This window comes from Myxocyprinus asiaticus, chromosome 32, assembly GCF_019703515.2.
Source record: "Myxocyprinus asiaticus isolate MX2 ecotype Aquarium Trade chromosome 32, UBuf_Myxa_2, whole genome shotgun sequence".
NCBI lineage: Eukaryota > Metazoa > Chordata > Actinopteri > Cypriniformes > Catostomidae > Myxocyprinus > Myxocyprinus asiaticus.
Window position 1 is genome coordinate 33,674,649 of NC_059375.1, and position 27,772 is coordinate 33,702,420.

Sequence of the window (27,772 nt, forward strand, 5' to 3'; positions counted from 1 at the left end):
TTTACATTTATGATTTTTTATTTTATTTTATTTTTACACATAAACATCCTATTATTTAAAACAAGACATCAGAATGTTCCTCAATTTTTAGCGAGTGGCGTAAAATTCGAACGAAACTTTCGCTTATTTAAATGAAATTCGAGTCGCTTCTGACGTGCTCTCTAATAACTGTAAATATACAACTGTAAACTGCTCGAATGTATTTGCGTAATTGCTTATAGCTGATAGTTGATGTGTTTTAGTATGTCTTGGAAACGTTTAATGTTTACACACAGGCACTTGTTAAAGGCAGCTAATGGGGTCTTTCGTAACTCAAAATAATCCAGCATGGCATCTTGCGAACCGTTGAATGCTGGAATGTCTGTCACTTTAGTGCATTTTGTCTCAGCAGAGTGACAGATGTCAACCATCATAAATGCGCTAAATGAGTTGTTAAAAATGGACTTGTGATGTCGTTTTATTTATTTGACTTGTATTATGCACGGTTGCATTAGAAAGGTTGTCTCAGAGTTCAATAATCAAATAGACGCCATAGAAAATTTATCTCTCTTCCATAGAAAGACTGCAGTGAAATAATAAAATATGAGTGTAGGTAAGTATAAAATTTTAATATCTGATAGATCATTCGTTTACCAGAGCGCGTTATTTCAGTAGCCTATGGCTGTTTGACCCTTCCTGGATTTTAAAATCGTAAGATTCTTAGAGTGCATTATGACATCATGGACTTGAGATGGGCCTTTCTAGTCACTTATGAGGGATTATAATGTTGATGTTCTAAACAGTTAAATTCATTCTCAAAGACCCCATGAAATCAAAACTGGCGTTTTGTTGCTATTTTAGTCAGTGTCTGTTAAATGGATAGTTCACCCAAAAATGAAAATTCTCTCATCATTTACTTAGCCTCATGCCATTCCTGATGTGTATGAATTTCTTTATTCTGCAGAATACAAACAAAGATTCTTAGAAGAATATCTCCGCTGTGTAGGTCTATACAGTGCAAGTGAATGGTGACCAGAACTTTGAATCTCCAAAAAGGACATAAAGGCAGCATACAAGTAATCCATACATCTCGAGTGGTTTAATCCATGTCTTTTGAAGCGATGTGATAGGCGTGGGTGAGAAACAGATCAATATTTAAGTATAAATTCTCCTCCCTGCCCAGTAGGTGGCAATATGCAAAAGTAGGATGTAAAAGTGAAAGTGGAGATTGATAGTAAAAAAGGACTGAAATTTTGATCTGTTTCTCACCCACACCTTTCACGTCGTTTCTGAAGACATGGATTTTACAACTAGAGTTGTTTCGATTACTTTTATGCCTTTTTATGCTTTTTGGACCTTCAAAGTTTTGGCCACCATTCACTTGCATTGTCTAGACAAACAGAGCTGAGACATTCTTCTAAAAATTGTGTTTGTGTTCTGGAGAAGAAAGAAAGTCACACACGTCTCGGATGGCATGAGGGTGAGTAAATGATCAGAGAATTTGCATTTTGGGGTGTACTATCCCTTTAACTCTGAGGCTATCTTTGTCAGTGTACTGCTAAAAGTTGACAAAAATCAACTTTTATCAGATATATTACACATTTAAAATTTACATTGTTTCTCCTGTGGGAAAACAGAACAAAAATATTAATGATGATGCCTATGATCTTGCGCCTATGTCCAATAAAATGCTCTCTACAATGAAAATGCCACTAACCGGAAGCGAATCATGGTTCATGGTGTGACAAACTAAAGACTGTTCGAAATGTATAAGAAATATGTCAACATGCTTGTGAAACCATTTTATGGGGTCTAACAGATCTTTCTTCTTAGAGATGTGAAAAAAAACTACAATTAGTAGTGTAAAATTGCTGGGTTGCTACAAGTGATGCAATAACCTTGAATTCTGACCTCATTAATTCAGTCCTGTGATATGACATCTTTCATTCTCTTTCAGAAGATTGTCCATATTGTGGAAAGCCCTTCAAAAGGCTGAAAGCTCACCTTCCTCATTGCAAAATGGCACCAGTTTCACAACCCAAAAAGAGCATTCAAATGCCCAAAGAACTTAGTGTGACCACTCCCAAACAGAAGATCCATAAAAACACAGCAATAACAGAGAGGACTAAGGTCATCATTGATGAGAAACAGACTTCTGATGGCAAGAGGAAAGAAGATAGATTGGGTATAAATATGAAGTTAATTGAAAATGCAAACAATCCTCTTGCAACTGCAGAGGTTAAAGTAACATCAGCTGAAACTCTGAACAAAGAGAGGCTTAAAAGCAAATGGCTTACTAAAAGACAGAAGGAAATTGAAAGATCACAACAGCTAGTGCCAGTCTTACAGAAGTCAAAAAACCCTACCTCAGTATCTGAGCATGAAGGAGATAAAAGTTTTCATGAGATCTCCAAAGAACCATCTCAAGGAGCATCTCAATCTAATGGAAAAACTACTAAAGGCAAAAAGAAGCTAAAGCTGACAACGTTATCAGGGCAGTTGTCCATCACCAAAAGTAGGAAAAAAGCCTCTAAACTTGTGCCAGCCAATCTCAAAAATGTAAGCCTCCCAGATGAATGGAGTTTGCAACATGAAAAACCAAAACTCAGAACAAAAGTTAACTACTTGGGGGAGCTAGAAAATCTTTCAAACAGCCTGAACAAGGATTCTGCTATGGTATCAAGAGTAAAAGAGCAAAAAGCTCTTCCTTTCTTTATGTCCAAGACTTCTGTGTGGGAGCACATCAAGGACAGCTTGTATTTTAGAAGAGCTAATAATGTTTCATTGCCTTATCCCATTATAGAAGCACCAAAAGTTTCTGCTTTTGAAACCAAAGATATTTCTTCCACTGTGCAACAGTTAAACAAGCTTGAAACAGCGGCTACCAGTGTTGCCTCTACATCTTTACTCTCTTCCTTTGAAACCTCCATTCAACGACCTGTAAAAGATGTGCTAAGTTCAAGATTGCAAGGTGTAAGGAGTCTAGCATGGAGTCCAGAGATAGTGACCGCTTACAACAGAATATTGTTCTCTGCAGTACCTTCAGGAAGCTACTCTAATGAAAATATGTGGACGAAGCATTGGGTCTCCGTGCCATCACCCCATAGTGAAGGTAATGCTCGATTTATGTGATTTATTTACAGTTGAAGTCAGAAGTTTACAAACACCTTAGCCAAATACATTTAAACTCAGTTTTTCACAATTTCTGACATTTAATCATAGAAAGTCAAGTCTGTAGGTCAGTTATGATTACTACTATATTTTAAGAATGTGAAATGTCAGAATAATAGTACAGATAATTATTTATTTCAGCTTTATTTCTTTCATCACATTCCCAGTGGGTCAGAAGTTTACATACACTTTGTTAGTATTTGGTAGCATTGCCTTTAAATTGTTTAACTTGGGTCATATTTTTTGGTTAGCCTTCCACAAGCTTCTCACAATAAGTTGCTGGAATTTTGACCCATTCCTCCAGACAGAACTGGTGTAACTGTGTCAGGTTTGTAGGCCTCCTTGCTCGCACATGCTTTTTCAGTTCTAACCACAAATTTTCTATCGGATTGAGGTCAGGGCTTTGTGATGGCCACACCAATACCTTGATTTTGTTGTCCTTAAGCCATTTTGCCACAACTTTGGTGGTATGCTTGGGGTCATTGACTATTTAGAAGACCCATTTGCGACTGAGCTTTAACTTCCTGGCTGATGTCTTGAGATGTTGCTTCAATATATCCACATAATTTTCCTTCCTCATGATGCCATCTATTTTGTGAAGTGCACCAGTCCCTCCTGCAGCAAAGCACCCCCACAACATGATGCTGCCACCCCCATGCTTCACGGTTGGGATGGTGTTCTTCGGCTTGCTAGCCTCACCCTTTTTCCTCCAAACATAATGTTGGTCATTATGGCCAAACAGTTCAATTTTTGTTTCATTATACCAGAGGACATTTCTCCAAAAAGTAAGACCTTTGTCCCCATGTGCACTTGCAAACTGTAGTCTGGCTTTTTTATGGCGGTTTTGGAGCAGTGGCTTCTTCCTTGCTGAGCAGCCTTTCAGGTTATATCGATATAGGACTCGTTTTACTGTGGATATAGATACTTGTCTACACGTTTCCTCCAGCATCTTCAAAAAGTCCTTTGCTGTTGTTCTGGGATTGATTTGCACTTTTCGCACCAAACTACGTTCATCTCTAGGAGACCAAATGCATCTCCTTCCCGAGCAGTATGATGGCTGCGTGGTCCCATGGTGTTTATACTTGCGTACTATTGTTTGTGCAGATGAACGTGGTACCTTCAGGCGTTTGGAAATTGCTCCCAAGGATGAACCAGACTTGTGGAGGTCCACAATTTTTCTGAGGTCTTGGCTGATTTATTTTGATTTTCCCATGATGTCAAACAAAGATGCACTGAGTTTGAAGGTAGGCCTTAAAATACATCCACAGGTACACCTTGGATTCAGTACACCTCCTATCAGAAGCTAATTGTCTAAAGGCTTGACATCATTTTCTGGAATTTTCCAAGCTGCTTAAAGGCACAGTTAACTTAGTGTATGTACATTTCTGACCCACTGGAATTGTGATATAGTAAATTAAAAGTGAAACAATCTGTCTGTAAACAGTTGTTGGAAAAATTACTTGTGTCCTAAACGACTTGCCAAAGCTATAGTTTGCTAATATTAAATCTGTGGAGTGGTTAAAAAGTGACTTTTAATGACTTCAGCTTAAGTGTATGTAAACTTCTGACTTCAACTGTATATATGTTTTCACCTTTTAACTGAATATATTTTGAAGTTCACACAATGCCTTTAATAAAAATAGGAATCACTTTACAATTGAATCTGTTTTTAGAACTTTGAATGACTAGTGAATAATTCACTTTTTCAGTTGGCAAGCTAGTGTACGTTCTACCTGTCTGAGGACATCCTAGACAGTTTATTTAGGTCTATTACTGGATCACAAATTATTTTGAAGTGACATTTTCTTTAGCCAGCTTATATAAGCCACATTCCATTATCCTAGGTTTACATTTTGGTACCTTAAAAACTGTCATGCACAGTCCTCAGTGTCTAGGATTTCAGACTGATAGTGAATGAGCTACACTTTCTTCAGCTTGACTGGAAAGGGCCACTGGTCCACTGGAGGTAAGGAAATATTATGTGAAACTGTTTCTCACCTCATTCCCTTGTTTTACTATCTTTTCATTCATTCTTTCCCAAGTCATCGTTATTGTGGTTTCAAGTTGAACTCAATCGACAGAATTTGTGGCATAAAAATATTTTGACTCGTCTGTCCTTTTCTTAAAAAAAAGCAAATATTAAAGTTGCAGTGAAGCACTTACTGTGGAAGTGAATTGGGCCAGTGTTTGGAGGGTTTAAAAGCAGAAATGTGAAGCTTATAATTTTATCAATTTTAAAAGCACACATTAATTCTTCTGTTTAAATCGTAATTTTTACAGTCATTTCAGGGTTTTAGGGTTTGTTTACATTACATCGTCATGGCAAAGAAGTTGTAAAATTGGCTATAACTGTACACAGAAAAGGTTAGTAAGCGATTTTATCAGACTAAAATTATGTTAACATACATATTGTTATTGTTATTATTATAATTATAATTATTAATTAATTATTATTATTATAATTAATTATAATTATAATTATATTGTTTATGTCTTGTGGCTATACTTTTGAAATAGTGAGTCTTTTATAGTTTATGGATTGGCCCCATTTACTTCCATTGTAAGTGCCTCACTGAAACCCGGATTTTTGCTTTTTTTAAAGAAAAGGAGGGGCAAGTAAAAATTAATTTTTGTGGTAATCAATATTATGCCACAAATGCTGGTGATTGATCTTAACTTGTTCTGAACCCAGAATATTACTTTAAACCAGTTCTCATTACATTCAAGTGGAAATGCAGTTCAGCTTTATTGGCATTCTTCTAATTTCAATCCAGTTACAAGAAAGACTAAATACATTGTGAAATTACAGTATATCTAAATTGTAAACAATGCCTTTGTTCATGTAGTGCCTCTAGTGGAGCAGAAACTTGGGGATGTCAGATTGAATGAACTTGGTGCCTGGTTTGGTGTTCAAATTCCAAAGTCACCCAGAGAGATTGTGACCATATTGAACCAAGGTTTGTTTCTTAAACGCCATAACATAACATATGCTAAAGATTAATACTCAGACATAGGCATTTAGTCATAATAAGGCTTTGCATTTACTATATGAAGCACTAATGATGCTTATTTTAATGACTTTATACAATATTATGACAGACACAAACTTGAAGCATGTGGTTTATTTTTTTCTTTAATTATCTACATCAGGGGTTCTCATGTAAAGCAAATGAGGGGGGAATTAGGTTACAAATGGGGGGGGGGGCTTTATAAGTCATAATGATCAAATATATCGTCAAGTTCCTCTTTGCATTAAAACGTTTATCTAGACTTGGAGTATATCAGTTGGTTCTCAGTTATACGGGTTAAAACGCATTTGTACCACGGTTCATCTGATTTTGAAGTATCTGGTTTAGCAACGTCAAATACACAGGTGGAGGTACAGCCTCGGCTAATGCACCTGTATGGCTCTGTAGATGGATACAACTCAATAGACAGAGCAGTGCAAGCGCAAATTTCTTGAAGCTCCAGCTCTTAAACTCGCAGCTTTGCGAGAATCAGTGAGAAGCAAGGCGCAAGAAGTAGAAACCATTTGAATTCAGCACATAATTCTAAATCACCACCTTTTAACTGTACTTGAGGCAGAAATAGATTGATAATAAATATTATCATATCACTACTTCAGCTCTATTAAATTTGTCATAGGCTACATTAGGGGAGTGAGGGAATATAATACATTTTTGTTACAATTTATAAATATTTATATTTTGTATTTATTGTTTTTACATGTGTTTAGAGTAGGTCTACTGTTTGTAATTACATAAATGCCATAGTTTGTTTTATAGAAATCATGTTATATCTAACCATGGTAGTGAAGAAGATCCATGCTTCCATGTGTTTACTATGGTCTTGTTAAAAATTCTACTGTTAAAACTATAAAAATAAATAAATAATTAATAAATAAATAATGGGGTAAGGGAATGAAGTAGGGGGGCGTTCATGAAAAAAAGGTTGAGAACCACTGATCTACATGTTTCTGTTATATATACTGTGTGTGTGTGTGTGTGTATTTATATATATATATATATATTATACATTATACAGTGCATTCAGGAAGTATTCAGACCCCTTAATTTTTCCCATTTTGTTATGGTGCGGCCTTATGCTAAAATGCTTTAAATAATTTTTTCCCACATCAGTCTTCACTCCATACCCCATAATGACAAAGCAAAAAACAGATTTTTGATAACTTTGCAAATTTATTAAAAAGAAAACACTGGGGGGCCTGGGTAGCTCAGCGAGTATTGATGCTGACTACCACCCCTGGAGTCGTGAGTTCGAATCGAGGGTGTGCTGAGTGACTCCAGCCAGATCTCCTAAGCAACCAAATTGGCCCGGTTGCTAGGGAGGGTAGAGTCACATGGGGTAACCTTGTCATGGTCACTATAATGTGTGGTTCTCGCTCTCGGTGGGGTGCGTGGTTAGTTGTGCGTGGATGCCGCGGAGAATAGCGTGGGCCTCTACACATGCTACATCTTCACGGTAATGCGCTCTACAAGCCACGTGATAAGATGTGCGGATTGATGGTCTCAGACACGGAGGCAACTGAGATTCGTCCTCCGACACCTGGATTGAGGTGAGTCACTATGCCACAACGAGGACTTAGAGCAAATTGGGAATTGGGCATTCCAAGGGAGAAGAAAAAAAAGAAGACAAAACTGAAATATCACATTGACATGAGTATTCAGACCCTTTGCTATGACACTTGAAATTCAGCTCAGGTGCATCCCATTTCTCTGGATCATCTTTGAGATGATTCTACACTTTGATTGGAGTCCACCTGTGGCAAATTCAATTGATTGGACATGATTTGGAAAGGCATACATCTGTATTTATAAGGTCTCACAGCTGAAAATGCATATCAGAACAAAATCCAAGCCATCAGGTCGAATTAACTTCCTGCAGAGCTCAGAGACAGGATTGTGTCGAGGCACAGATATGGGGAAGGCTGCAAAAAAACTTCGGTTGCTTTGAAGGTTCCCAAGAGCACAGTGGCCTCAATAATTCTTAAATGAAAGAAGTTTGGAACAACCAAACTTATATATACAGTTGTGCTCAAAAGTTTGCATACTATGGCAGAAATTGTGAAATTTTGGCATTGATTTTGAAAATATGACTGATCATGCAAAAAACTGTCTTTTATTTAAGGATAGTGATCATATGAAGCCATTTATCATCACATAGTTGTTTGGCTCCTTTTTAAATCATAATGATAACAGAAATCACCCAAATGGCCCTGATCAAAAGTTTACATACTCTTGAATGTTTTTGGCCTTGTTACAGACACACAAGGTGACACACACAGGTTTAAATGGCAATTAAAGTTTAAGTTCCCACACCTGTGACTTTTTAAATTGCAATTAGTGTCTGTGTATAAATAGTCAATGAGCTTGTTAGCTCTCACGTGGATGCATTGAGCAGGTTAGATACTGAGCCATGGGGAGCAGAAAAGAACTGTCAAAAGACCTGTGTAACAAGGTAATGGAACTTTATAAAAATGAAAAAGGATATAAAAAGATATCCAAAGCCTTGAAAATGCCAGTCAGTACTGTTCAATCACTTATTAAGAAGTGGAAAATTTGGGGATCTCTTGATACCATGCCAAGGTCCGATAGACCAAGAAAGATTTCAGCCACAACTGCCAGTAGAATTGTTCGGGATACAAAGAAAAACCACAGGTAACCTCAGGAGAAATACAGGCTGCTCTGGAAAAAGACGGTGTGGTTGTTTCAAGGAGCACAATATGACGATACTTGAACAAAAATGAGCTGCATGGTCGAGTTGCCAGAAAGAAGCCTTTACTGCGCCAATGCCACAAAAAAGCCCGGTTACAATATGCCCGACAACACCTTGACACGCCTCAGTTTCGGGCACACTGTAATTTGGAGTGACGAGACCAAAATAGAGCTTTATGGTCACAACCATAAGCGCTATGTTTGGAGAGGGGTTATCAAGGCCTATAGTGAAAAGTATACCATCCCCACTGTGAAGCATGGTGGTGGCTCACTGATGTTTTGGAGGTGTGTGAGCTCTAAAGGCACGGGGAATCTTGTGATAATTGATGGCAAGATGAATACAGCATTTTATCAGAAAATACTGGCAGACAATTTGCATTCTTCTACACGAAAGCTGCACATGGGACGCTCTTGGACATTCCAGCACCACAGTGACCCTAAGCACAAGGCCAAGTTGACCCTCCAGTGGTTACAGCAGAAAAAGGTGAAGGTTCTGGAGTGGCCATCACAGTCTCCTGATCTTAATATCATATCATCGAGCCACTCTGGGGAGATCTCAAACGTGTGGTTCATGCAAGACGACCAAAGACTTTGCATGACCTGGAGGCATTTTGCCAAGACGAATGGGCAGCTATACCACCTGCAAGAATTTGGGGCCTCATAGACGACTATTACAAAAGACTGCACGCTGTCATTGATGCTAAAGGGGGCAATACAGAGTATTAAGAACTAAGGGTATGCAGACTTTTGAACAGGGGTCATTTCATTTTTTTCTTTGTTGCCATGTTTTGTTTTATGATTGTGCCATTCTGTTATAACCTACAGTTGAATATGAATCCCATAAGAAATAAAATAAATGTGTTTTGCCTGCTCACTCATGTTTTCTTTAAAAATGGTACATATATTACCAATTCTCCAAGGGTATGCAAACTTTTGAGCACAAATGTGTATATATATATATATATATATAAACTCAGCAAAAAAAGAAACGTCCTCTCACTTTCAACTGCTTTTATTTTCAGCAAACTTAACGTGTAAATATTTGTATGAACATAAAAAGATTCAACAACTAAGACATAAACTGAACAAGTTTCAGAGACATGTGACTAACAGAAATGGAATTATGTGTCCCTAAACAAAGTGGGGGGGGGGGGGGGGCTGGTTTTTGCCAGTCCTGTCTGGTCCAGCGAAGGTGGGTTTGTGCCCATAGGCGACATTGTTGCCGGTGATGTCTGGTAAGGACCTGCCTTACAACAGGCCTACAAGCCCTCAGTCCAGCCTCTCTCAGCCTATTGCGGACAGTCTGAGCACTGATGGAGGAATTGGGCGTTCCTGGTGTTACTCGGGCAGTTGTTGTTGCCATCCTATACTTGTCGCGCATGTGTGATATTCGGATGTACCGATCCTGTGCAGGTGTTGTTACACATGGTCTGCCACTGCGAGGATGATCAGCTGTCCTTCCTGTTTTCCTGTAGCACTATCTTAGGCATCTCACAGTACGGACATTTATTGCCCTGACCACATCTGTAGTCCTCATGCCTCCATGCAGCATGCCTAAGGCACGTTCACGCAGATGAGCAGGGATCCTGGGCATCTTTCTTTTGGTGTTTACATTGTTTACACCCTTTACAATAAAGATCTGCAAAGTTATTTGGATTTTTGCAAAATTATCTTTAAAATACGGTGTCCTGAAAAAGGGATGTTACTTTATTTGCAGTGTTTATATATATATATATATGTATACAGTTGAAGTCAGAAGTTTACATACACCTTAGCCAAATACATTTATACTCAGTTTATCACAATTCCTGACATTTAACCACAGAAAACATTCCCTGTCTTAGGTCAGTTAGGATCACTACTATATTTTAAAAATGTGAAAATGTCAGAATAATAGTAGAGAGAAGGATTTATTTCAGCTTTTATTTCTTTCATTACATTCCCAGTGGGTCAGAAGTTTACATACACTTTGTTAGTATTTGGTAGCATTGCTTTTAAATTGTTTAACTTGGGTCAAATTTTTTGGTTAGCCTTCCACAAGCTTCTCACAATAAGTTGCTGGAATTTTGGCCCATTCCTCCAGACAGAACTGGTGTAACTGAGTCAGGTTTGTAGGCCTCCTTGCTCTTACACACTTTTTCAGTTCTGACCACAAATTTTCTATCGGATTGAGGTCAGGGCTTTGTGATGGCCACACCAATACCTTGACTTTGTTGTCCTTAATCCATTTTGCCACAACTTTGGAGGTATGCTTGGGGTCATTGTCCATTTGAAAGACCCATTTGTGACCGAGCTTTAACTTCCTGGCTGATGTCCTGAGATGTTGCTTCAATATATCCACATAATTTTCCTTCCTTCATGATGCCATCTATTTTTTAAGTGCACCAGTCCCACCTGCAGCAAAGCACCCCAACAACATGATGCTGCCACCCCCATGCTTCACAGTTGGGATGGTGTTCTTCGGCTTGTAAGCCTCACCCTTTTTCCTCCAAACATAACGATGGTCATTATGACTAAACACTTAAATATTTGTTTCATCAGACCAGAGGTCATTTCTCCAGAAAGTAAGGTCTTTGTCCCTATGTGCACTTGCGAACTGTAGTCTGGCTTTTTTATGGCGGTTTTGGAGCCATAAAAAACTTTGTTTTGGCTTCTTCTTTGCTGAGGAGCCTTTCAGGTTATGTCAATATAGGACTTGTTTTACTATGGATATAGATACTTGTCTACACGTTTCTTCCAGCATCTTCACAAGGTCCTTTGCTGTTGTTCTGGGATTGATTTGCACTTTTTGCACCAAACTACGTTCATCTCCAGGAGACATAACGTCCTTCCTGAGCAGTATGATGGCTGCGTGGTCCCGTGGTGTTTATACTTGCGTACTGTTGTTTGTACAATTGAACGTGGTACCTTCAGGTGTTTGGAAATTGCTTCCAAGGATGAACCAAACTAGTGGAGGTCCACAATTTATTTTCTGAGGTCTTGGCTGATTTCTTTTGATTTCCCCATGACATCAAGCAAAGAGCCACTGAGTTTGAAGGTAGGCCTTAAAATACATCCACAGGTATACCTCCAATTCAGTACACCTCCTATCAGAAGCCAGTTGGCTAATTGGCTAAAGGCTTGACACCATTTTCTGGAATTTTCCAAGCTGCTTAAAGGCACAGTTAACTTAGTGTATGTAAACTTCTGACCCACTGGAATTGTGATATAGTAAATTAAAAGTGAAACAATCTGTCTGTAAACAATTGTTGGAAAAATTACTCATGTCATGCAGAAAGAAGATGTCCTAAATTACCTGCCAAAACTATAGTTTCCTAATATTAAATCTGTGGAGTGGTTAAAAAATGAGCTTTAATGACTTCAACTGTACATCTATGCTTTTCCTTGGTTATCTGTAAGCAGGTTGGCAGTGGTACTACAGGAAGTATATTAATGTTCGTAGAGGAGGAATCGGTGGGATATCCATGCTGTTCGCTGGCTACTGTGTCCTGTCTTACATATGGAGTTACCCACATCTAAGTAAGATTTTGTTTAAAAAAAAAAAGAAAATTGTACAATAGAAATTTGTCTTTATTTTTTGTCTTCAAATGTCCACAAAATCTTTTTTGTGCTACAGAGAAAGAACGCTGGAGGAAGTACCATTAAGGACTCTTAGTGTTTGTTGGTAACTTGCCAACATGAAGTTTTTTTGTGTGAAGTGTGAAGAAAATACGTTTTTGAATATCTACAATGTCAAACTGACTGAAGTATGAATTAACAATTTTGATGAGAAGACAAATCTATCTGGTAGCCCAGAAAACTCAGTATTTATGTTAAGAACTCCTTAATATTCATTTATATGAAACGAGTTCATGTTTTTAAGCTTTTTTTTTTTTTTTTTACTAACATTTTTGTAATTGTGTAATCAAGTGGACTTACCTGAGTTCTAATAAATAATAATTATACAAACTGTTCATGTCACATGGTTATTTTGTGCATTTACATGTCCATCTTTTAATTCCCTGTCATCTTACTTTAAATTTAACATACACTGGCAGCCAAAAGTTTGGAATAATGTACAGATTTTGCACTTATGGAAAGAAATTGGTACTTTTATTCAACAAAGTGGCATTCAGCTGATCACAATGTATATTAAGGGCATTAATTACATGAAAATTTACTATTACAATTTGAAAAAAAAAAAAACATTCAGAACTTATTAAACTACTTCAAAGTGTTCTCATCAAAAAATCCTCCACATGCAGCAATGACAGCTTTGCAGATCCTTGGCATTCTAGCTGTCAGTTTGTCCAGATACTCCGGTGACATTTCACCCCACACTTCCTGTAGCACTTGCCATAGATGTGGCTGTCTTGTCGGGCACTTCTCACGCACCTTACAGTCACTAGCTGATCCCACAAAAGCTCAGTGGGGTTAAGAACCATAACACTCTTTTTCCAATTATCTGTTGTCCAACGTCTGTGTTTCTTTACCCACTCTAACCTTTTCTTTTTGATTTCTGTTTCAAAAGTGGCTTTTTCTTTGCAATTCTCTTTATTGTTGTACATGAAACTGGTGTTGAGCGGGTAGAATTCAATGAAGCTATCAGCTGAGGACATGTGAGGCGTCTATTTCTCAAACTTGAGGCTCTGATGTACTTATCCTCTTGTTTAGTTGTACACCTGGCCTTCCACATCTCTTTCTGTCCTTGTTAGAGCCAGTTGTCTTTTGTCTTTGAAGACTGTAGTGTACAACTTTGTATTAAATCTTCAGTTTTTTGGCAATTTAAAGCATTGTGTAGCCTTCATTCCTCAAAACAGTGATTGATGAGTTTCTAGAGAAAGCCATGCCAGTCTATTGCATACTGTGGCAACTCAAAAACAAACACAAAGACAATGTTAAGCTTCATTTAACGAACCAAATAGCTTTCAGCAGTGTTTGATATAATGGCAAGTGATTTTCTAATACCAAATTAGCAATTTAGCATGATTACTCAAGGATAAGGTGTTGGAGTGATGGCTGCTGGAAATGGGGCCTGTCTAGATTTGATCAAAAATTACTTTTTTCAAATAGTGATGGTGCTGTTTTTTTTACATCAGTAATGTCCTGACTATACTTTGTGATCAGTTGAATGCCACTTTGGTGAATTAAAGTACAAATTTCCTTCCGAAATAGCAAAATCTGTACATTATTCCAAACTTTTGGCAGTCAGTGTATTTATCCATATTTAATTAAAATAAAAATTGGTATTACAAAATATTGGCTGTATCCAAAATTAATTTAATATTGATTTACCTTTGCTGTTGTAATGAACACTCACAAAAACAACAAATCAAGAACTGACCACATATAGTATTATGTGAACACATACCTAACATAATAAAAATAACTTTTTTTGTTTTACATTCTTTTCCTTTACAAAAAGTATAAATATTTTGTGTTTCATGTTTTAATTTTTGTAATACAAACATTACAAATCAAGTTTTGGGTGATGCAGAAAATAAAACATTAAAAGCAACTTTTACCACGGGTGTAACATTAATTGAAGGCCACACTCGCACATCAAAAAGCAGTAAAAACAAATGATAGACTATTTAAATGTGTTTTCACTCGCTCTGTCCTAAGGCAAAGAAGCCCTTCGAAATGAAGGTCTTTAGAGTGCTCCCTAATACCGACCACTAGAGCTCAGATCATAGAGAATATTTTACTTAGTTTTTGTCTTTTGTCATTTTTGGCTGAATTGCTGGGAAAGACAGTGGTGGTTATTGTTAAAGATGCAAAAAGTATGGGATGACATTTACAGATGGAATTGGAAACAAGCAACCTTCGGCTCTGGAATGGATGCTAATGCAAATGCATACTTGTGAAAAATGTCCACAAACTGCAGTTTCTCTATCTTGGTCACTCCCATTGCTGACAAGCCCTGTAATGTGGAAAATATGTAGACTACAAAATAAGACTGAATGCTAACAGTCTCCTTTAGAAATTATTTATCAAATGGGATTGTTGAAATACAATTGTGTGTAATATATTTGCACAGAGAAGAAAAGCCTTGACATCCTCCAACCAAACTCCATGTAGCCATGTAATAACTACATTTAGAGCCATCTCATAATACAATTGCAAAATCTGATATTCTGTGATTGCACCTATTATGTGTTCACCGATTTGATCTTACATAAAAATGTGCGCATATGAGTGGAGACGTGGTCGGCAGAAGGGTTGTAAGTGCTGTGAGAATGGCTATTTTTGAAAGTACATGGTCATGTCCACATGTGCAAAAAAAAAAAAAAGCTGCCACTAGGGTCAGAAGCCAGCAAAAGACTACAGCCTGACCAGCAGGGGACACAATGCACAAGGGAAAATGAAAAGTTTCAAAGAACATCTAAATATGGGGGAATCTCGTAAAACCTGTCAAGGACACTTCCCGGTCATATTTCAGCCAAAATCAAAATTCATTATTGTTTAATTATAAGCCTATTTTAAGGATTTTATTAGGCTGTTTGTTTTTTATTTTTTACCTTTTTCGCAGCATGACATTTTTATTACAATCAAGCACACCCCCACCAATTCTCATTCTGTAATGCTTAAAAAAAGATACATTTTTTAAATTGTAAAGTATTTATACATGGTGGTAGTATTTGTTGTGCTACCATTTAATCCAAGGTAATTTACATTTTTACTGTGATACAGTAACAATAATCTGATGAGAATCAGTATAGAGAACAATGGGAATGCCAGAAAAAAAATTCAAAAGTAATATAATATAAAATATCATTTTTGAATTTGATTTGAAATGTAACCTGAAAAAGTTTTCATGAGATTCACCCACACGAGTTATCTGACACTAACTTAAGGTGCACAAAAGTACATATTTTCTCCAGCAGCGCAGATTAAATGTGTAAAATATATATATATATATATATATATATATATATATATATATATATATATATATATGTAAAGCATCATTAAAAAAAATAATTAAACAAACAAAAAGATAAACATAATGTAACAATGTACCCTCAATCTGAGGACTTAACTTTCCACCTGCACAAAACCATGCAAGTTGTATCTTTGTGGAGAGGTCACATACCTGTAAGGTACAAAACTAAATGCAAAACAAAAGTTTAAAAACATGAGCATAACCACTGCTCAAAAACAAATGTGTGGTGTGTTTGCATTTACTGCAATAATGTATCACAAGTGGAGGGACAACCATACAACCTTTACTGCGAAGACTATCAAACTAACTGTAGGTCTGTTTGATATTAACAGATAAGCTACAAATAACAATGTCTACTTGTGACATTCCAAACCATCACACCATTAACTTACTGCTTGATTGTGTATCTATGCATATATTGATGTGTGTGTGCAAGAATATCCTATGAAGAACTGTCGTAAAAGGTTTTCTCATGTAAACTTCTCTAGAACAACAGGCACAATATTAGAGTATCAATCATCTTTAGTCTCACCATCCTCTTCCTCAACACTTCGGAGCCGATGTGTGCACTTTTGAACTGCTATAATGCCAATGTACGTCATGGAATCCCAATTGCACAGACATGGCATGAAATGAAATGGGACTAGAAAACATAAATGTGGCACTGTCTAACATTCTAAGATGCTATTCACGGCAGCCTCAAGCACAGAGTCTGTGTCAGCCAATGAGGCGTGACTATGATCGGAAAGTTGCTGTTCCTGACTCTGCCCCAGGCTTGATGGGTAGCTCTGGGCAGAGCTATGCTGTGATTGGCTGGGAGATGTAGGGTGCTTGGCATGTTGACTGCTGCTGAAGTTGTTGCACTTCATTTTTTTCATGTCCAGGATGCACTTGAGAGGAGTTCTTCTGTGTTCCTCCATTCCGCTTTCTAGATGTGAGTCTGTCCTGTAAGCAGGTTCTGTGTGGCTGTTCATTCCCTGTCCGTCTCTACCAATCTGACTCATGGAATGCCTTTGTGGTGTCCCCATTATGCTGGCAATGCCCTCATGGCTGGCCGCGACCGTGACTTCAGGGCTTGGGATCATCTTCTTAGGGCTGCAGCAGAATTCTTCCAGAAAGCCATCTTAGAGAGTGATGTGCCAAAACATTACAAACATACTGTACAGTTCTGTTCCAAAACCTAGTGAGCTGCCTACATAGGCAGTATTTTAAGGCATTATGGGCACAAAATTGAATGACTATTCCAAAATGTTGGACAGCATAATTACACTGCCTTGTAAGCAGGGCTTGGTGATTTTATCAGTTTATTCTAATTCACACTTTGACACAATTTCTTTTCTTTTTTTAAAGGTTTCACATAAAAATATTAGGAAACGCTACATTAAGATAGGTTTTCAAACCACCAAAGGCTGAATAAGGAAGATTTTTTTATAGCGCTTGGCTTGATGCCACCCTCAATCTCTCCAAATAAACATAATATCCCCTTTTCTCCCCAATTTGGCATGCCCAATTCCCACTGCTTACTAGGTCCTCATGGTGGCGCAGTTACTCACCTCAATCCGGGTGGCGGAGGACAAGTCTCAGTTGCCTCCACTTCTAAGACAGTCAATCCATGCATTTTATCACATGGCTTGCTGTGCATGACACGCGGAGACTCACAGCATGTGGAGGCTCATGCTATTCTCCGCGATCCACGCACAACTTACCACGCACCCCATTGAGAGCGAGAACCACTAATCGCGACCACGAGGAGGTTACCCCATGTGACTCTACCCTCCCTAACAACCGGGCCAATTTGGTTGCTTAGGAGACCTGGCTGGAGTCACTCAGCACACCCTGGATTCGAACTCGTAACTCCAGGGGTGGTAGTCAGTGTCCATACAAACGTAACATAGTTTTAACAAAATGGTGACCGATATAAAAGCCAGTAATATTTCCAGTGTGACTGTAGCAAGATTTCATCCATCTTGCACATATACCCCAGCTTAATTAGACCATAACTGGCCTTGCTGTGCACATGTATTTTATTTAAAGACTCATAATGGGTTTTTCATTTCAAATCATACGGATAGGCAATAAATTGGAGAATTATACAACATCCACTGCTCCTTAGTTTACTATGATTCAAATAGATTACTATTTAGATTAATAGATTATTGCTTTGATCTGTGATGTGTTTCAAGTGTACTGCATCTATAACCAACATCTGGGAAGTGATCATTTTGAAAAATTTGAGAGTTGAGTTGTAATGAATATCTTTTATAATTTCATATTGCTGCGCTGCTCGACGTGTACCGTACACACCCGCTAGAGGGCACTGAGTGTGTACGTTTTTTCCATGTCCATTTTGTCACATCCGTAACAAGTTAATTTCCCATTTGAAACTGGAAAAAAAACATTATTCAAAATTGTTTAGGACATGTCCTTATGAAAGTTTACCATGTTTCTTTCATGTTTAACAGTGCCATTTGTAATAATAAGACCAATGATGGCTCCTCATTACCGTGCTCGGGTCAATGTTTAGTATTTGTTGTGAAAAAACTGATAGCCTAAACACATTTAGAAACATTAACAACAACTTCCACAGTTGTAATAAAAGTCTAATAGATTCACTCTAATGGATTAAATATGAATCTATAACATTTCTGTCATATAATCTGTCATAATAACCAATAAATTTAAGTAAGCGTGATGATGTGTAGATTGACAAGTCTTGTAATTTATGTTGGTACATGCCACAGAGTTGTTTCCCCCTTTTCCACGTCAGTGCTGTTTAATGTTGAAGCTGACTAGCCATTTGGGATGTTTGACTTCCTTCAAAGCGCTGTAATGTAGAACAATCTGTGTAACATTCCGAATGGGTTGCATAAGTTTTGTGATCTGCGCCGCAATATCGAGGGAAGCCTGATTGAATCTAGCATGTGATCAGCTCTGCGCTATCCTATCTCTGGAGCATGCAAAAAGGTAAAGCATGGATAATGAGGGAAAGCCGGTTGACGCACATGCTCCAGAGATAGGATACTGCAGAGCTGCAGAGCAGTGGCTCACACCGCACTCACGCGAAAACCAGGCTTTAATCGTGCCGCGCAAAAGACGCGCCTGCGTTTCAGATGAGAAGAATATTCAGAATCAGCTTTATTGCCAGGTATGCTTACACATACATGGAATTTGTCTTGGTGACAGGAGCTTCCAGTGCACAACAATACAATACAGCAACGAGACAGAGATAACAATAAAACATAATGAAAAAATAAATAAAAATAGAATAAAATAAACACTGAATAGAAAATAAAGTATATATAGTATACAAAATAAGACAAAATATACAGTACTGTGCAAAAGTTTTAGGCACTTGTGAAAAATGTTGCATAGTGAGGATGTCTTCAAAAATAATGACATAAATAGTTTTCATTTATCACTTAATGTCATACAAAGTCCAGTAAACATAAAAAAGCTAAATCAATATTCGGTGTGACCGCCTTTGCCTTCAAAACAGCACCAATTCTCCTAGGTACACCTGGACACAGTTTTTCTTGGTTGTTGGCAGATAGGATGTTCCAAGCTTCTTGGAGAATTCACCACAGTTCTTCTATCAGTTGAGGCTGTCTCAATTGCTTCTGTCTATTTATGTCATCTCAGACTGACATGATGTTCAGTGGGGGGGCTTTGTGGGGGCCATGACATCTGTTGCAGGGCTCCCTGTTCTTCTATTCTAATCTTTTCTATTTGCAAAAGTAATGTTTGGGAGTCTAACATTTGTATTTCCTACTGACACACTAAAGCTGAAGATATAAATAACCATCTTAAAACAAATGCTTTTGTGAAACATCTTATGTGCCTAAGACTTTTGCACAGTACTGTGTATATATATATATATATATATATATATATACACACACACACACACACACACACACACACATATACATACACACATATTTAGTGCTTAGAAACCACTGAATGCAAGATGAATATAATTTAATTTGCTTAGGCAGCCCGACATTTACACAATTTTCAATGCAGGAGAAACCCTGAAAACGTCACCCACCACTGCCGGTTTCTACCCGCATTTGGCGGGTGTTAATGTCAAGTCCTGCTTACAAGGCAGCTTACTAAGTAGGTGGTAGACAGCAAGGTAGTTCCCTAGGTTTTGGAACAGAGCCTACATAAAGCAATGGAAAAACCTGTGACAGTTAAAAGTAACATATCAAACCCAGTATTCCAGTTAATTTCTGCTTTCTCCTGTTCATTCCTTACCTGGATCCACTAATACCGTTCGTTTGTCTTGGGTCAAGTTGTTCCGCTCCTCCTGGTTAAACGTCCTGTCAATCATCACCATTTCTGATGAAGGGCTGGACCTCTGCAAGAGCATTAAGGAGTGATTACCTAAAAATAACTATAGCAGATCCATTGTACATTGATTAAAGAGATGATTCAGGCAAAAATTAAAATTCTGTCTTCATTTACTTACCCTCATGGTTACAAAAACACAAAAGGAACACAAAAGGAGATATTAGTAGAAGCACCATTCGCTTTATTTTATAGGAAAAAGATGCAATGAAAGTGAATCGTGACTGAGGCTGCCATTCTGCGTAACATCTCTTTTTGTGTTCCATGGAAATAAGAAAGTCATAAGGGTTTGGAATAACATGAGGCTGAATACGTGATGTGAACTATTTCTTTAAAATGAACAACAGTGGGTTCGTAACCTACCTCTGCTTCCACCATTAATAAGCGTCTGTATTTGTTCACCATGGCCTGTGTTCTTTTTAACACTTGTGTGGCAACTGCCTCAAACTCTTCATCAACTGCAAAGTCAAAAACAGGCCATGAGAACCAATGGCATATTCATTTTCTCTGTGGTTACTTATTAAAAATGTGTTGCGGAAGTGTTGAAAACACACCTTTGGTGAATTCTTGTGGTGATGAGCCTTGGAAAACATGATAGGGCAGCAATCTGTCAATGACATCATCTAACGAGGTGAAGGGTGTCCACTCTGGAGACATGACTCCACTATGATCTCTTCTTAGCTGCTGGAGGACCCTGTAAAATCAGGCATGTAAAAGGCAACTAAACCACAGACACACTGCCTTTTATCTGAATAGTAGTCTATTTCAAGTCCATAGTCGTATTACAGGGTTCCCATACTTTGACAAATTATTTCCATGATATTTCCAGTAGTTTAGATTACTAGATAAAGATTTTTTAAATTTTATAGAGATCACACTCATTTCTAGCCAATTAAATATTTTAGAGCAGAGCAAGTAAAACAAATAAAATAGATTTCCATGAATTTTCCAGCCTGGAATTCCCTGTTTAAAAAAAAAATCCCTGATATTTCCAGGTTTTCCATGACCTTGGGAACCCTATTATTAGCATTAAGAAGTGTAGAGCACACTATGGACACTCACATTCCTCCTTTAGTTAGCTGTTGAGTTGCAGGTCGCTTCGGTGTGAGTGCCGATTCCTGATTGGCAGGAGTTAGCATTTTCACAGCTAAGGTATAAAATAGAATATTGAACAAATATACATAATTGATTCACAAGGGGAAATTCACGTACACAGCTGCAGCAATGTCTAATAAAAAGTGCAAAAACATCTACATTATGTAGACACAGTGCAATCAAGACCACGTAATGGATATACTGTAGTGTATACACTATGAAAGTATGAATAAATGTATGAGAGTTACATACATAAATCGTATATTAATCTTTAAAGTAGTAGTTCACACACAAAAGAAAATTCTGTCATAATTTACTCAACTTAATGTTGTTCTAAACCCATATACCTATCTTTCTGACGTGGAACATAAAAGGAGATGTCTTAATAAGATCACAGCCTGTGTTTTTAGTGCAATGGCAGTGGAGTGCCTCATTTTAAAGATTGCAAGAGGACCCAAAAGTATCATAAAAGTAATCCATATGACTTGAGTGTCATATTCCAAGTCTTCTGAAAACATACAATAGGTTTTGGAGAGAAACAACCTGAAAAACAACTTAAGTTCTCGTGTGAACACACAAACCACTATGAACAAGCTCATAAACGTGCAATGGAAGTCAAGATTTTTGTTAAAAAAATTACTTAAATGTCTTCGGAAGACTTGGAATCTGATGCACGAGCCGCATGGACTACTTTTAAGATACTTTTGGGTCTTTTTTCAAGCTTTAAATTGAGGCATTATTCATTGCCACTATATTGAAAAGACGGATTATAATATTCATTAAAACATGTTCTTTTGTGTTCTGCATAAAGCCCAAAGTATGCTTCGGTCAGAATTGAACACTGAGTGTCTCTGTACAGGACGCGTGAGGCAAATTTCATCATCTGTGTATGTGCAGAGTCAAATGAAGTATACTTTGACAGGCTCGTGTTCGACTGTACATAGACATTAAGCGTATACGTGACAACCGAAGTATTCTTTGGGCTTAAGAAAGAACGTCACACATGTTTGGAATGAAATAGGGGTGAATACATTAGGACAGAATTGTAATTTTTGGGGTAAACTATTCCTTTAAAGAAAATGGGTAAACTATTCTTTTTAAGTTCACTGATGGTCATGAAACACAAAAAGGTTACGATGGACTCTTACCTTTGGTACCAAGGAGATGAACTAATTGTGCCTGCCCTCTTTGTGTTGCTGCCGTGGTGTCCTATTAAATTAAAGAAACATTCAAATTTGCTGAAAACACACATTTTTAAGGCAATAAAGGCACACAGAAAGAATAGAAAGATGGATTGATATTTTGAAAATATGTTTCACCTGCTGAAACTCCTGAACTCCAGATGAAGCTGGAGTGTTCTGAGCTATAGGCATGAGCAGGTGCTGTCCTGGGCTGACCGATAATTGCTGACAAACCTGTGGGCCTTGGATACCAGACCTGACCATGGTAAGGTGGCCTGAAGTCTGTGACATATGTACAGGGGTCGGGCTAGGCGATGCACTGGCGGTCCAGACCTTGGCCGTGGCTCCAGGTCTCTGTGACACAACAGGTTTTGGTGAAGCTTGGCCTATCTGACCTCCACTGACCAAACCTTGATTCATTATCAACTGCCCTCCAGTTGAAAAGTTCTGCCCAGGGATAAGCTGTACTGTTGTGTTCTGATTGGTCAAGATCGAGTAGGTGGTAGTGCTCATTGAGGACGTGTTGCACACTTGAGTGTTTGCTTGAATAACCTGCCCATTCACAGCCTGGAAGCCATGAACAGTGGTTCCAGGAGTGAGAGAAATAGAGCTGGGTATAAAGAACTGCCCCTGAGGCAGACTGGACTGGGGTTGGGGCTGTGCTTGTTGCCCCAGAGGTGAATGCATTACAATGCTGCTGGCTTGGTTAACCATTTTCACCTGTTGAGGAGAGCCACTGGCTGTGTAGGAGCTACTGACTAAATTAGCAGAAGTAGTGCTGCTGGATTGAAGCCCAATGTTGCTGATATTGTAAACATTTTGTCCACCTGTCTGTAAGGGTTTAGGCTGAATGGGTCTAACCAATGTCTGTTGTGCAGTGCCTCTCTGAATGATAATATTCTGAACTGGAACTGTCCCTTTATTGGAGGACATTGACACCTGATCAGCCGTGGAAGGGGCAAACATGGCACCCTGCCCACTGCTGTTGGTCACTACATTTCCACTTGGCTTCAAAAGGAACTGAGGTTGTTCCAAACTGTTGATAGTCATCATAGAGGAGGCACTGCCATTAAAGGGTCCCAATACCTGGACGCGTCCTGTGGGGCCATTTGGCAAGGGTAGCTGAGGAACCTGCTGGATAAAACCCTGAGGTTGTGCCACCATGCCAGGACCTCCAAACCCTCCAGAGACCAGCTGCTGAGGGAAGGTGGTAGCTGTGGGAATGAGAGATGGTTGGGAGTCCAAAAGGGCTTCTTGAGCCAATGTCTGCTCTGTGATATCTGCTTCCAGCAATGACTTCTGGAGGATGTCAAAGGGTTGGTCCTCACCCTCAAGATCAACCCCACCTGGTGAATTTTCATCTTCAAGCTCATCCTCGATGAACGGAAGGCTGCTTGAGAGCTGAAACTCAGCTTCACCAGCCTCCCCGAATTCTCCCAAATGATTGTGGCCATCTTTGAGCCCTTCGTTAGAGCCACCCTGAGTAGAAAATAAAATCAGTTGTTGTTTGGATGCTCTCTGTAAATTTGTGGTAAACAAATATATTCCAGATATTCTCGTTGCAAACAAAAATATACTCACAGTGTCACTGGTAAAGAACGAGCTGGCAGACCCAAAAGCTGCATTTGTCACGTCATCTTCTCCAATCTGTTTTAATGTCAAGAAAGCTGTCAATAACCTTTCAATATGAAACACCAATGTCATGTACTGTTAGCATACTTACAGATTTACTATTTGATCCATGAAGATACTCATTCAATGCTTGCACATCTCTGTTGACAAAATAGTTAATTTTAACATATGACTGATTTAAAAATGCTTTTTAAGAGTATTTGAAACACTTCAAACTGTAACAGACTAATTCTAAAGCTACTCACCCTATAAAATCCAGAAGACGGCGGTCGTCTTCATCATCCATTACACCTGGGACAGTAATTACACATTTTGAGATTTTACAATGAAAACACAATATCTCAAAGTTTAGGTTCTTTTAATTTCCATTTGGCACTGGTGTTTGACTACAATGAGATATACTTATATATGTATATAAATTAGTTCTTGAATAGACCTGAAGGAGTTGCTGAATTTTGGCATACAAAATCAAAACATTTCAACCACTGTCAGAGAGCTCAGTTTGTTTATGGACACTCCCATGTATAGTTTGTGACTTCATATATACTATTAAATGCCTACCTGCATTTGACACCTTTATAGGTCAAATTGTGACCTAAGAATTGTTCCTTGAAGTTATAGGCCTGAAGGCAAGGCCTCTAAATCAGCAATTCAAATACAATGACTTGTGGCATGATGCAAACTAGATGGAGTATTTGTATTGTGGCAGCTTATTTTGCTTCCTGCCGCGAGGAAAAAAGAAGCAGCTAAACGCAGCCTTAGTTGGTCATAGCTGGTTTAAGCTTGCCCCAATCCTGACCAACTTAAAGGTGCCCAAAACCCTGTAAACCAGCTACCTGATCAACCAGTTAAATCCAGGTTTTTTTTTTTTTTCGTAATAAGTGGAGAACAAACAAAATACAAATAACACATGCTATTGTAACTTGTGAACAGTAAACAAAAAACGTTTAATTTCTCATCAAATTTGCCTATAAATTCATCCTGTGCAACCAGGACATTTAAAAACAAAGGGTGATTTAAGTGCATGTTTGTGGAGTAAAATAGTCTAATATTGATAGTATAGTAGTTGAAAACTATAATATGACTATATTTAAGAAATACAGCAGTCATGTGTGTTACAGAAAGACAGTCTTTAGTGTTTCATATATTGTGTTGCAGTGGCTGCGGTTAAAGCCTGTAGAGACTTCAAAATGGCGTCTGGCATTTAGAACTGCGCCACTGTTCACTACAGTCGACAAAAAAGGACATTATGACGCAGGGTCTCTTGCATTTTGAAATAGCACTCGATTGTACTTTATGATAATATTTTTGAAAGGTTGCCATAGAAACTTAACGTGTGATAACGTGCACAACGTTGGAATTACATGTGTGGAAATGTGGCAAAGGAAGAGACGTGGGGGGATGGGAGAAAAATGTTTGGCCAGTTTAAACGTTAACTAGCTGCATTTAATGTTTTCAAATAAATAATAAGGTTAAGACAAGTGAGGGAAAGAAGTGTCATGTTTGTGTTTTCCCCAAAGTGACAAAAAATGTTTGAAAAGCACTTGATGGATGCATTTTCCTCGTTGTATCAAAAACCTAAAAGGCGTGCATTGATAAAATACTGCTTTAGTGAACTACGATGCACAAATCGAAACATTTGATATTATTGTCTATTATTTCAGACTTTATCAGCAATATACAAATAAGAGGGAAAAAAGAAGGATCGGACGATCTAATGGCTATACACAGATACCAAGAGTTGTCATCAAATTCTTAATAATAAGGTATTAGATATGCTACTTCAAGTTAAACCTTTTAAAATGACAAAGCATAAAGTTTGCAATATGTGTGTCATGTAATCTGTATGTAGAAAAATTAAAAGTGGCAAGGTAATTCGGCCTTTGGCATGTCCTTGATAAAGAACTTCCCACATAAAGTAAAAAAATAAAAATAAAATAAAATCGTTCATTTAAATCCACCATTAATATTCTTGTTTTTGTATAACTATGATCGTTATATATGTCTGATATATTTTGGCTGAAGTAAGAGAATTTAGCGAGCCAAATGAGGGAGGGGATTGATTCTTTTTTTTTTTTTTTCTCTCTCAACGAGAAAAACCCCATCTATCCTCTTTGCCTGTTAAGTCAAAGGGGCGGAAAAATATACGTAGAAAAGCAGCAACCGCTAACAATTCAGAGTAAAACCCTGTTCAATTGAGGCGGCGACGGATTCACTGATTCACTACTTGTCTATGTCAAACAGTCTAGGTTGACAAACAAGGATCTCTATGGCGCACGGACAGGAAGCACAAAACACGCCGTATTAATCTCGCTTAAAAAGTAACAACTCGAAACAGACAGGGACTTCGTTAATAAATAGACCGAATCGAGAGGCGACGGACGGTTGCGTTTTATCGAACGGCTTGAGAAAATGCTCTAAAATCGCGTTTACGCATCTGTGCGCACTTGCGCGTCTGCGCCAGCCGTAGAGCGCAGCAGGACAGGCGGCTCGACGAAGCGCGCAGAGGCGCATTTTCAGTCTGGAACGGCTAGTTTAATATCTCTGTCTTGAGATTTTGTAAAGGGGCATTAAAGCGGATCATAAAGCGAGTCTTAAGTATTCTTCTTGCACCCGAGTTGTTGACGGCCTTGTCGGAAAAGCTTGGCGACGTGGACACTTTCCCCCACCTATTAATTCGTCAAGCAAAAACCGAACGCAGAACAAATCGTTGTTTATTTCGCTTTGCATAAGATAAAGACGACTTGAAAAGAGGCAAACCCTTACTCCTGTCTCACTCCTCTTGAAACCCAATATCTCCATTTGGCAACTTTTAATTTGCTCCCCCTCCTCCTCATCCTCCTCCTCCTCCTTCTTCTTGTTTCTCCCTCTCCCACTCATATATTTTTCCTTCACTGTCTTCGCTGCTCAGTCTCAGATAGATTTTTCTCTCTCCACGCTTGCTCTTCCCTCCCCGAAGGAAGGGGAGGAAGGAGCTTGTGTGTGTTCTTTCCTTGAAATTTTTATCACAAAATTATAATACACTCAAAGGGGGAAACTCACCGTCATGAAAAAGCAGTGCCGTGTCCACGGGGTTTCCTCGCCATCTCTGCACGGGCCGGTGGAGCTGTGCGGCTCCAGCAGAAGGCAGCATCACTACCTAGTGCTCTACACACCATTGGGTTGATTACTTAAAAGAAAAAAGTCTCAAAACTCTTTAACTTCTGTGTTATGCATATAACTTATTTCTCTTTTGACACTGTAAAATGCAAGCTGAATATATTTAGTTTGGATGAGTCACTTTACATGCCCAACATAAATAACTGAAAAAAATTATAATAATTGTGTTGGTAACAAGCGATAGGGGGCGGGGTATCCCTTCCGACCACACCTTCAGTATCCTGAGATCGCAGATTACCCATAATGGTGGTCCTGTCAGCTGCATGCAAATTTTTATAATGTAGGTACTAGACTACAGTAAACAAACCGCATCATTGGATCATCTCTACTGATTCATTTGTATAAACTCCATGTCCCCGAGACTGTTTCCGCATTGAGACTGTGAATAAGGATCTACGTTTTCTGATGCAAGAAATAGCCTATAGTAACAAAGAAAACTGGCTCTGAGCTGTACAAATGCAAAATATCCAGTTTAGGGTTATTCCAAAAGTACAAGATATAAATTGATCATAAATACATTTATCATTAATAATTAACTCCTTATC

The 27,772-nt window shown here is 38.3% G+C and overlaps 2 protein-coding genes across 14 annotated transcripts; one reads left to right on the forward strand and one right to left on the reverse strand.

Annotated features, from left to right (window-relative positions):
- The first annotated feature begins 321 nt into the window (after positions 1 to 321).
- Positions 322 to 15,824, forward strand: si:dkey-21c1.4 (uncharacterized). Of its 11 annotated transcripts, none has more exons than XR_007894269.1 (5): positions 322 to 592; positions 1,937 to 3,091; positions 4,255 to 4,394; positions 4,995 to 5,116; positions 5,997 to 6,060. XR_007894269.1 is itself a non-coding variant. In XM_051667057.1 (5 exons), exons 1-5 carry the CDS (start codon positions 583 to 585, stop codon positions 12,528 to 12,530), a joined length of 1,422 nt encoding a protein of 473 aa, XP_051523017.1. In that variant the 5' UTR covers positions 322 to 582; the 3' UTR covers positions 12,531 to 15,824. The 11 variants fall into 11 exon arrangements, 9 of the variants coding, with proteins under 9 accessions (XP_051523017.1, XP_051523015.1, XP_051523023.1 ...); XM_051667057.1 differs by lacking the exons at positions 4,255 to 4,394; positions 4,995 to 5,116 and adding exons at positions 12,288 to 12,404; positions 12,502 to 15,824 and having other exon boundaries at positions 5,997 to 6,107; XR_007894270.1 differs by lacking the exon at positions 4,255 to 4,394 and having other exon boundaries at positions 5,032 to 5,116; positions 5,997 to 6,026.
- bicral (BICRA like chromatin remodeling complex associated protein) lies at positions 15,104 to 27,547 on the reverse strand. Of its 3 annotated transcripts, none has more exons than XM_051667038.1 (11): positions 27,111 to 27,374; positions 24,314 to 24,359; positions 24,160 to 24,208; positions 24,018 to 24,083; positions 22,575 to 23,915; positions 22,404 to 22,464; positions 21,223 to 21,307; positions 20,715 to 20,854; positions 20,524 to 20,618; positions 20,068 to 20,170; positions 15,104 to 16,933 (listed from the first exon to the last, which is right to left on the reverse strand). In XM_051667038.1, exons 1-11 carry the CDS (start codon positions 27,199 to 27,201, stop codon positions 16,479 to 16,481), a joined length of 2,532 nt encoding a protein of 843 aa, XP_051522998.1. In that variant the 5' UTR covers positions 27,202 to 27,374; the 3' UTR covers positions 15,104 to 16,478. The 3 variants fall into 3 exon arrangements, with proteins under 3 accessions (XP_051522998.1, XP_051522999.1, XP_051523000.1); XM_051667039.1 differs by lacking the exon at positions 27,111 to 27,374 and adding an exon at positions 26,835 to 27,038; XM_051667040.1 differs by lacking the exon at positions 15,104 to 16,933 and adding an exon at positions 18,928 to 19,972 and having other exon boundaries at positions 27,111 to 27,547.
- Positions 27,548 to 27,772: the final 225 nt, after the last annotated feature.